The sequence below is a fragment of the Asterias amurensis genome, chromosome 4, assembly GCF_032118995.1.
Source record: "Asterias amurensis chromosome 4, ASM3211899v1".
NCBI classification, from domain to species: Eukaryota; Metazoa; Echinodermata; class Asteroidea; order Forcipulatida; family Asteriidae; genus Asterias; species Asterias amurensis.
In genome coordinates, this window is record NC_092651.1 from 5,383,551 (window position 1) to 5,395,496 (window position 11,946).

Sequence of the window (11,946 nt, forward strand, 5' to 3'; positions counted from 1 at the left end):
GGTGGTGGGTCCTGGGGTGGATTTCACAAAGAGTTAGGACTAGCCTTATCTCGAGTTAGGACGAGTTGCTTGTCCTACGTTTTTGATATCTCTTAGGACTAGTCCAAAGTTAGGACTAGCTAGTCCTAACTCTTTGTGAAATCGACCCCTGGGGCTATTTTGTAGTTAGTGTGAAATAGCAAAGCTCGATGGAATCAGTGACACTGGTGGGAGGGGTTACGAAGTGATGGTGTTCAACCATTGTTGTTGTTGTTGTTTATCTTTTAGTTTGTTTATCCCCCCGGGTCGGTTTTGACCTATAGTGATTAGAGGCCAAGTATAGTGAAGCAGATGATCGTTTTGATGAAGATTTGGGATTTAGACAATGGTGTTGCGTGTCTTTGGTTTCTCCGGAAATAGTTTCATTATTGTTGATACTTCATTGATCTGAACCTTTGTATTTTACTTATAATATGGTGAAGTCCCTTCTTCTATTACTTTTGTCATAGGCCCTATAGTCAAGATAATATGCAACGAATTCATATATGGTTCAGCGCACTATGGGCAGGAAAACAAACACGTTGATTATTCTGGCCCTTTTTATGAAAACCACGATACAGCTTTAAGAATTGAAGAGCAACCTTTTTTTCGTGGAGAGTTATCTTGATGGTTTATTCTTTGAAAACACTGAAGTTCAATTTGAAAAAGCTTTAGGGAATCAAACAGTTGCCATTGAATCTACAAAATGTTTTAAATTTACAAAAAAAAACCTGCATTTTGAGATCAATGGATGGACGATAAAAGAGAAACAAAAAACATACTCTATCAACTTCCAAAAACAGAGTAAACAGCTATTATTTTCATTTTTTATTTTAAAGTCGAAACACACACATATTTAAAAAATATATATTGATCATCAATTGAGTGAGCGTCAAGCAAATGCAATTTACAAGCTCTTGATAATAGTCATGCAATTTTTCCACTTTAAAAATATATCACAAATAGCTGACAATAGGTACATGTAGCATTATGTTATATTATACTCAACATTATAAACTGTCATGTCTGTAGGTGGCGCCTTATATATTAGCCTTGCCTCTGTATCCAACGTATCAAGTAAAGATCTTTCTTTTATTTTAAAAAATGGCGTGATTATAATAATAATGCCATCCGAAGTGAAGCATAAAAACAATTGAAGGGCAATAAATCATAAATTTAAACGCTGCAATTGATTCAAAAGTAAGTTTGCGGGTAGCAACAAGTTTTAGATAATTTGGTCCCTCTTCTGGTCACTCAAAGTCCCTCGGGGGAATAGTTCCCTCATTGTCAGTCAAATGTGTATACTGATTTACTAGGATCCCTACAACCTTGTTAGTATCTCGTATCAATGATTCGGTTTGCTGTCAACAATCTACAAGAGTTTTTGTTAGACTAATAGGGAGGTTTAGCTACACGTTCCGCCAGTAACGTGAACGTGAACGTCAACAAATTGTCGTTAAAATCTCAAGTTATTAGCATACGTGCAGTTACACTTTCCACGTCCGGTACATGCGCGCAGACGTCATACGTGAGCATGCAATAAGCCCAACGTGCAGCTAAACCTCGCGTTACGGTTCTTACTGGAGCCGTTGCCTTCTCATAGTACGGTATTTACATGTTACATACGAGCTGCTAATCATTAACCACTTCGCATAGCTCTACATTCTTTGTAATCTAGGTGGAGATTATGAAACACAAGAACATGGAGTCTTAAAACCACGTTTTCCTAGCTGGATCTGAACAAGGAGCTTGGAGTTCCCTCTGAGCAGTATCTGGCTGTGATGTACCTAATAATAGTAGACCGATTGCGCCATCATTGTTTACATGTGATCACGTGACCTGAGATGGGTATAGAAAAACACAGCTACACAGTAAAGACATGGGAAGACTCGTACTGATGGACCATAATCGGCTGTAATTTCGATAAATAACAGTTTAAACTCAAAACGAAGCCCTTTCTTAGTTGAATGTTGTGACATTAATTTAAATAAATGCTGTTTGATAGACCAAGTTGTCTACTACAAAATAGGTTTCTTTTGAGAGTTTGGTTAGACTACGTAAATTACTGAGGCTTGAGCCGTGGATTTTGCGTTGTGCACGGCGTGAAGTCGGGCTGTGCCAAGAGAGACCGCGAAGTTGTCAGACTCTAGCTGACAGCTCCCCCTTCTTATCAAATAATTTGAAGGTGAAAATATAGGAATTTGCAGCTTCTTCAAGAGTTTTTGTCTTTTAAATATTGGCAGCAAAATCATTACAATGAGGACAATGTTTAACCACACTTTCCGTGCACAAACACATGACATCGTGTGAACATTCTCGTAGAATTTCCTATATTGGTGGGCTGTGTAACCAATTATAACTGGCATTGTTCAGCCACCGGTAAATATTCTTCAGTGATTTAGAGAATAAAAGCCTTAATTGAACTAACAATTGCAACAATATTCATGTCTGTTTAACGCGAGTTGATATGCAGTACACTGTGTTTGTTGATATGTAATACCTATCTCAGGTCACGTGACGTCTGTAGTGCAATCGGTCTATTGTTATGATTTTACATCATACCACCTTTTAGTTTGGTAAACCAGCCCAGCGGAATTTAAATCATAAGTGACTCAATGTAAAGCGAAAGTCAAACAAATTTGTATGAAGTTAATGGTGCGGTTAGAATAATAGTTGACTGTGGATTTGCTGGAATGACAGATTAATCATATTCTTGATGAGTGCCTTGGTTTTAGGTTAGTCGTTATTTATTATTGGATGTTGATAATTTCCAATTGTCATCCACGATTTTGTATCGTTTTCGACCATGACGTCATCGACACTCACAGGTGACGCAAGACCTTGACCGAGTGCATATCAGCCACGATGAGGTCACCGGTAGGAGTAAACGTCATGCCTAGAGGATAGAACAAGCCACGAGCTACACAGCCGATGTGCTCACCTGATGCATCGTAATGATGTATCTCATAGGTTCCAAAGCCACCGCAATGAACAGACAAATAGATGTCTCCAGCATCGTCGCAGCACACACCATAAGGATAGGCAGGTTTGCCGTCAATGGAGGTGCTGATATTGAACACCTCGTTTCCCATGAAATCCACACAAAATAGTTTCATCTCGTCGTAGTTTGTGAAGATCAGACGCTCCTTGCTGCTTACAGATAGACAGCAGTCGCTACTAATATCGTCATGATGTATTGTGGAAATGATGGATCCATCCATATTATGGAGAGATATTACCTTTCTCTTACAGTCAACCACTGCAATACGATCTTTATTGTCCACAGCAATACCACGAAGTAGACTCTCTGACTGCCCCTCGACTTGATTCTGTGAGGGTCTGAACTGACGAATGTATCTCAGTTCTCTATCATAAACCTTTACATCCTGTCCGTCAGTAACCAGAAGCAGGTCATCAGAGGTCACGGCGACATTAAAAGGTTGTATTAGTTTACCGTCCTCTGTTCCACGTTGACCACCTGTAGATTTGTAACTACCCTTTGATGTAAATGTGGATAATAGCCACCTCTTTGAATCAGTAACGACAATGTCACCATTGCTAAAACAAGCAACGTCCCTTGCATCCTTGAACTCCCCATCACCTTCCCCACATTTACCAAACTCTGTCTTCACCTCCCACTTCTCTTCCTCTAGTATTGCACCGAGATCTGCATCAGTGACGATATCATGACCTTTGAACCGGATGAATGACTTGCTATGTCGCACTGTTTGAAACTGAAGCTCTTTGTGGAAGTCTAAGTTGTGCATAACTTTTGGCTTGAGGTCCAGCAGCTCAAAGTTATCAGCATGTTGCATCAAGTCATTGACTGAAGCTACGATCTGCTCTGCACGGCTCATCTTATCGTGATTGCTGCTCTGTATGCTTTCAAATCCCTCACCTCTTTCTTGACCGATTTGAGTGACTCTTTCTTGAAGGAGGCGAGATGCATTTCTTATCTTAGTGATTTCCTCTTCCTCCTTAGCCACAATATCTCGAAGAACCTGGTCGACCATGAGCTGTAATCTTTGCTGTGAGTGTTTGATAGAGTCATCCACTTTTTGGAATTGCTTGCGACACTCGTCAAACTTCTGCAAGGCTTCATCAACAGCTCGACGATAAGATCGAATGGTATCATTGATTTCAGAGAGATTGTGGTTGGACGCTCGGTGATCGAACACCACACATTTGAGACACACAAGTAATTCACACGTGTCGCAATAGAAACACAGTTCCTGGTCAGTGTGTGTCCGACACGTTTGTGTTTCAGTTTTGTCCTTGTCTTTGGGTCGCACATTTGACGACGAACCGACAGCATTAACGATTTGATGATGTCTGTTACTTTTTAATTTTGCGTGGATTGTCAGACATGTCTTGCAAAAATTTACCTCACAGTCAACACACCGTGAGACGGCTTCAAGACCTTCGTCGCATCCTTCGCATGTGGAGACAGGAGGTTTAATGTCCTCCTTCGAACCTCCCAGATTAATGAAGTCATCAATAAGCGAGCTCAAGAAAGAGCAGCTAAGAAGATCCGACAATCCTTCATCTGGGATTGACGTTTCCTTTTTACACATTGGGCAAATAATAAGATCCGTCTTCGGATCCTGTTTGTCTATAAGTTCCTGAAGACATTTTAAGCAGAAGCTGTGAAGACAGTCCAGGATTTTCGGATGGGTGAACCGACTAAGGCAGATTGGGCATTCGATGTGTACATGTCTAATCTTGCAATTGGTCTCAATGTGTAAAGCAGCTTTGGCCATCTTTATGAGAATGGGCTCCTGTTACCTGATGAAATAAAACAAGGACGTGTTCGTTTTACAATCGGGGAGTGAACAATGATGGAGACTTTTAGACGCTTGGTGGCAGCACATTTACTAGGTAAGTTCGTAAAAATATACTGGTCTCCTAGGATAAAGACAGACATTGGTCGTATAAATCTATTGATTGCATTATATGTCATGATAGTATGGTGGCCTGAAGGGACATTGCACATCGCAAATATCTTTGCAAATATTTGCGATGTCGCAAATATCTTTGCAAATATCTTTGCAAATATTTGCGATGTCGCAAATATCTTTGCAAATATCTTTTGTCGCAAATATCTTTGCAAATATTTGCGATGACGCAAATATCTTTGCAGATATTTGCGATGTCGCAAATATCTTTGCAAATATTTGCGATGTCGCAAATATCTTTGGAGATATTTGCGATGTCGCAAATATCTTTGCAAATATCTTTCAAATATTTGTGATGTCGCAAATATTATTGCATACTTGATCGCATACTTCGTCGCATAGTTTGCATATTTGTGTCCGATATGTTTTCAAGAGCCTAGAAGGTTGTTTGGGTTCCAGCCTTCATTCCATTACTATGTACACAGCGAGTTGTACTATGAGTGTTTACGAATCGAAGGCTCAAGCTTGAGGCTTCAGGCTTGGGATTTTCAGGCTCCGGCTCTGTGAGGCTCAGGCTGCACAATAAGCAAAATGGCGACGAATTTGTTTCGAACACTTCGGCTTCACAGGCTTCGGGTTCATGTGGCCCGCGTGGTGGATCATGGGAAAAATAATAATGCACGAGAACAAACGTGGCGTCGTCTGCTTTTTGTGTATGAGGCATAATAATTATTATGATTGTAAAAATAAATAAAAAAATAAACACCACCACAAAACACACAATCATACCATTTGTATTGTAACATATACATATTCGCTTGCTGATGATTTAATTTTGTTAAAATACCTCAATAACTAATTATAAAAACAGCTCACTGTTCAATTTTTTTTGTCTTATCTTCACTTGATTGAAAAACGATTTATTTTAGTGAAAGCCAACAATTGGTGGTTGTTTTCATTAACAACAAAACGAACCAAAAAACAAGGTTCTGAAAACATAACTATTGTTTGTTGTAAAATATGGCAACAACATGCCTTGCATTGAAACTGGAAAATGGGGAAATTTCGAAAGGTAAGTTATGTTATTTGAAAACTGGAGTATTCAGATAACTATTCTTTTTTTTTTTTAAATAACATACTCTGACTATCAAGTAAAAACTGCATAAAAGCATTACTGTACTACAATGAAAACTTTATTTTACCATCAATTGAGTTACCTTAAAACAAAAGAAATATCAATTAGCTTGATTGTTTAAATAATTCTTTTAAGATTAAAAAGACGGTGCTTATAAATAATTATTTGTGTTCTCCCATTAAGCTGGCAAAATGTTAAGTTACTTAACAACTTTTAAGTTTATTGCAATTATGATGATCTCCACTTTAAAGTCAAGAAACACGATTATTTCGTCAACTGTTATGTTAGTATTTCGGAATTGTCAAGCTTTTTCTAACTGTATTTTTTAGCTGTAGAATAGTTGCTAGCAAAAATTAGCAAATAAGGACAGGTACGTCAGTTTGCTTTATGTTACTTTTACAGAGTTAGAATTGAGCTTTATATCTTAATCGACACTGGTGAAGTTTCTTCTGCTGAATCACAGGTGATATTTCCTCTACCGATGACTAAGCCAGAGTGTCAAAGTGTCGAAGTGGAGACTATTTATTGCCTAGGCGAGTTACAAATACCATTTTTCAATTACTCAGATAGTCGAAGTGCTACCATGACTACTACAAAAATAGTCGCGACTACTGCTTGGTGAACCACTAGGAGACTTTCTAGGACGATAAGTGGCAGCAGACTTACCGGGTAAAGCCATTGTTCTCAGAATTATGCGCAAGTTTAGAAATACGTAAACAATGGAAATTCACACGGTAAGTCTGCTGCCACCTAGCGTTGGAAAGTCTCCCATTGTGTCGCTCTTGACTATTCCCAACAACTTCAATCTATTTAGCACAATTTTTTCTTCATTGGGCCTGCGGCAAACAACTTGCCGCAATGTATGTTAGGAGTTTACAATAGTCGCGACTAGTGTCAAAGTCGTGACTACAATGTATTTGACACTAGATGAGTAGTAAACTTCACTTAATGCCCAGGCCTACTAATGACTTCTTATCTTGTTCTGAAATGAACTAATATGTCTTTTGCTTTGATGCGATAGCAGATGTTACGCTTCTCACATTGACGCTTTTCTGCAGATCCTTGTAACTGAAATGAGAAGAGGATACAATCTTATTAGTATGATCAAATAATCAATGCTCGAGTAATAATCAATGCTTGAGTATGATCAAATAGTCAATGCTTGAGTATGATTAAATAATCAATGCTTCCCTCAACATTATAAATTGAAAAATTATAGCACCATATGGGTGATAATTGTATTTAAACAAAATTTATTTTTAGCTCTTGGGATTTAATGTTGGTTTAGAGAGTTTTCTTTCTCTTACCCCCCCACCCCCTTTAGATATAAAAAACAAAGGTTAACATTCAAGGGGGGGTCGACTTGGAAGTCTCTCAAACTCCAGATCAACACTGATTATCGGAAACATCTCAAAAGGATGTCGGTTTAGCCTTGCTATGCCTTGCTTAGGCAGTCAAATTATTCACTCCAAAAAAACGCCACTGTAAAAACCCACCCGTATACATTGTACACTGTGCGTAAAATTTACCACTTCGCACGACACGACGCCCCCGTATACGGCCTCCGCATGCGGTTAGTGGTACGAGTGCGGGAGCCCTTGTGCAGAGTAGTCGTATGACGAGTGTTTAGCAATGTGACAGTGTATACGGGTGGGTCGTGCGGTGTGATTACACACTACGCACAGTGTATGCGGTGGGTTAAGACCGTCGTCTTTTTGGGAGTGAATAATGCCACAGCCTTGATATTTATAGTATTCATTTTATTTTTTACCCATATACACCTATGTGGTGCACTATATACTCAATACTTACCAGAGTTAAAACCAAAATGTTAGTCTTAACCCGGTGCAATTTTAATATCTATTAAATCATTAGCAGTACACGCTGTACTGCTAAATTTTAGGATTGGAACTGCCTCAGCTTCTGTGCAAACTCGGTGGTCTAGTTTAGCATAAAACTGCTCTAGAATTGCAAAGTTTGGGGGTTCAAATCCCACCTGAGTAATTTTTTTTTGTGTTTTTTTTTTCACAGAACTCGGGTAAGTACTGAGTATACAGTGCTTATATAACACAAATCGGTGTATACACATCAGCAGGTTAATCCGTAAGGTCGTTGGTTCGAATCCCACTCTAGTCAATTCTTTGTTCAACCCCAAAAATCATTTATAAAATTTACCCAGTCAGTTTCCCTTGTGGTTTATATTGATATCTGAAACAAAAAGTCGCATCCCCTTATAGTATCCCTATATTAGGATTCATCTGGGAAAAAATTGGAAAGAAGCTGATTTCAACTTATAATGGTAGGTAATGGTAGGTATGGGTAAGTGTAACTTTTCACAGGATAATAACATGACAAAATGAACATCACTTACTTGGTTTAAAATTAAATTTCCTTTCATTTGATACCAAACACAACATGCTTTGGGTAAATTGTTGGTAATTAACCCCGGGTTTTAATTACCCCCCTGGGAAACGATTTCCCCAACCCCAATTGGTCCTTGATTTTGTTGGTGGTAACTGACACCCATACCTACTATTATCAGTTGAAATCAGCTTCTTTCCAATTTTTTTCCAAGATGTGCTGCAATTATTGCTAAGTTTGGGTTACTATTAAGGTGATCCTCTGGCTGCCGCTTCCCAGGTTGTATCGTAATTTGGGTGTGATCCCTGGCTACACGGTTATTGGTTGTATGGCTTCTGACTGGCACCCCCGAACAAAGATATTGACAAAATAGGGACACCGCCAATATAGGGCTAAATAGCTCAGTTGGTAGAGCGCCGGCTCGTTAATCCGGAGGTCGATGGTTCGAATCCCACTCTAGTCAATTCTTTGTTCAACCCCAAAAATCAAATTTTATTTTACTTATACAAATTTAAGAGTTGGCCCCGAACCGAGAGGGCGCTGTTCGTGACGTCAATCGAGGCGCGATAATGAAAATGTGTAGTCTGGCCCCGTACACTACGTCTGGGTACCTGATCGGTATGATGCGTATGCTGTGTGGCGTGCAGGATCTGTATGTGCAATAGCTACAGCAAGGTCTCGACGAACATGGCACATCACAACAACTTTAGACACGATTCTACTTAAGAAATTATACACACACATACGTACGTTGAAACTTGAATGCCTAGTGATTTTTTACAAAAACTATTGACGTTATTTTCTAGGTGACTTTTTAGTGACCAAATGGGTTGTAAAATTGTGTTAGCCTGCCTACGTACAGAACTACGGTCACGGAGCAGCCAGACGGTCCACTCGGATTACTCTGACGGTGAATCGCATGCAGTGCCAACCAAAAATCGTGACGCTTGGGGCAAGCTAAAAACATGCCCTCAAAGTTCAAACTTTTTTACTCGAATTTTTTTCAAGTTTGACAAATGCTCCTCTAGGTTCATCACGTATTTCAGGTACCTTCTTCGACTTCTCACTAGCTGGAAAAATTGTTGGTTTGGCGTCATGTTTTAGAACAACTTTCTCTTCATGAATGTGCGGTGTATTTCGGATTCGAAGCACGACGGATCGAAGTGTTCGCTGCACAGCGCTGAAAAAGACGTCGGAACGGACCATTTTCGCGGCCCACAACCGCCTATACTTAGGACCTGCAGAAAACATATACAAACTGACCCCATCTTTAGTTATTTTGCTGCATCCAGCAGAAATACACCTGGTCGGCATTGTTCGGAAAAATGCAAGAAAAAAACTTTTTTTTCGAAACGTATAAACTCACGACTTACATGTACTTGCACGTATGTTTACTCTACGCATTGCAGGCAAATTCGAGGGGGTCGATGCTTGATCGAGGCAAAGTCTGCCTCGATTGACGTCACAAAAGGGTATGGGCGGAGTCACCCCAAACAACTTTATCCGTTTTTAAGCATATAAATCGTGACAAACAATTACTAAACAAAATGTTTTATTGTTCATAAACAGAACTATTATGTTTGTGAAGAACAAACATTCTATTTCAAGGTGACTTTAACACCAATAATAACACTAACGCCCAGCCGGCAATCACAATGTTTAGCAAGGCCTTTTTTATTTTGCAAAGGGTACTCCAGTAGAAAATCTCAAAAGTTTATGGGAATGTTTTGAAGGGGCACCAAGGCCATGACCGGGCACTGTCATGGACTGCGTGTAATTAAAGGCATGTGATTACTATGACCATCAGTACATTTTTAAAACTTCTTCTAAAAATGGTGGCTACATTTGTATAAAATTAAAGTATTGATAATGAATAGCGTAGATGGCCTTAGCTTTCGATCCAATCCGGACCTTCTTCAGAGGCATAAAACAAGTACAAACAAATACATATCCATTTATAGAAAAAGAGAGTGGGAAAGGGATTAAGGAAAGGATCCAAAAGAAGCGGGAAAATAACAGCCAATCAAAGTTTCTATTTCAGAGACAATGTGTGGCTATGAACCAATAGGAGTAATCTGCACACTGCATGACGAATAACGTCGTATTGTTCAACACAAACATGACAAAAAAATAAACAAACAAATGAATAGGCCTATGAAGACTTCTAATTAATGGGGTCTGGCAATGGCATTATTTGTGTTGATCCTAAAAAGACAACATTAACAAACATCGCTAAACTTTGTTTCCTATACTCTATAGCCTGTAAACAATTTGTCAGATCAGGATTGGAACTAAAGCGTGTACTGTTTAGATAAATGTACACTGGTTGGTGTGAACCGCGCCGATTACACCTCTTTGACGGTTTTATGTGCATTAAGGCACAATAGACCCTCAGTGCAAGTAAAGTCCTACCTCAAGCTGTAGATGTGACTAATACTCAGTGCGTACACTTGAACCTCTTTGATGAATCGGAGGTGGAAAAACATAACAAAAACAGTGCACCTCCTTCGCCAACCTACAAGTTGTACTTCCGCAAATAGTTGGTTTTGGGGGCCAGTTGGGCTCAACCACACGGCCGGTATGCGTTAATAGTAGTAGTTTCTAACAACTGGGAAAACCCCCACATACCCTAACCATTGTGATCGTCATGGTTCGATGGTACAAAGGTTCGCATTGCATTATTTTATAGGTGCACCTATTTCAACCATTGCGATAGTGTCAATGGCTGAATGAACATTACATAGGAGATAGGAACAGCTCTATGATTCGTGGAACTTGATGTGACAAAATAAATGACTGAATGAATACATACAAACCTTTTAGGGGATTTTCCAAGACAAAACATCAATCTTTTTTGTCTCACTACCTGCTAGCTGCGAACTTTTTGTAGATCGAGTTTCAATGCAAGAGCGTGTACATGCAATACAAAATACTGGTTTGTGCGAACCGAATCATGTACATTTTTACACATAGCCAACAATCATGTCAGTTATTATTAAGACACAATATACCCTCAGTGCAAGTAAAAGTCCTACCTCAAGCTGTTGATGTGACTAATGCTCTCTGCGTACACTTGAACCTCTTTGATGAATCGGAAGTGGAAGATTGCCTCCAACAGTAATATATTCTGGTTGTTAACCAACGTTCAAATCGTAAAAGCAGTGCACCCCTTCGCCAACTCGACACCGATGTGAATGTATACAGTACAACGTATTGATCTAATCGGCATTCCGTGCGCAATGCAATGCAATGGTATCGATTTCTCTCATTAATATTTTTTATCCCCGATGCAAATTTAACATCTGTTAAATATTTTGATTGTTTTTTTTTTTAAATACATTCTATAGAAAAACGGAAGACTGGAAAAGTGACTCTTAAAAAACAAAATAAATAATTATAATGAACTTAAAAACAAAGTGCTCAGGAAAAACGATGGAAATGGTAAAAAAAAAAAATTATCTTTTAAAAACTACTTTTCTGTTATAAACCGCATTTTACATTGTCCTTTTAATTGTTGCTGCGCACGTGGCATATATA

At 39.0% G+C, this 11,946-nt stretch overlaps 1 protein-coding gene across 1 annotated transcript; it reads right to left on the bottom strand.

Moving 5' to 3' along the window:
* Nucleotides 1–2,840: 2,840 nt before the first annotated feature.
* On the bottom strand, nucleotides 2,841–4,778 carry LOC139936614 (uncharacterized). Its single transcript, XM_071931461.1, has one exon. It carries the CDS (start codon nucleotides 4,776–4,778, stop codon nucleotides 2,841–2,843), a length of 1,938 nt encoding a protein of 645 aa, XP_071787562.1.
* Nucleotides 4,779–11,946: the final 7,168 nt, after the last annotated feature.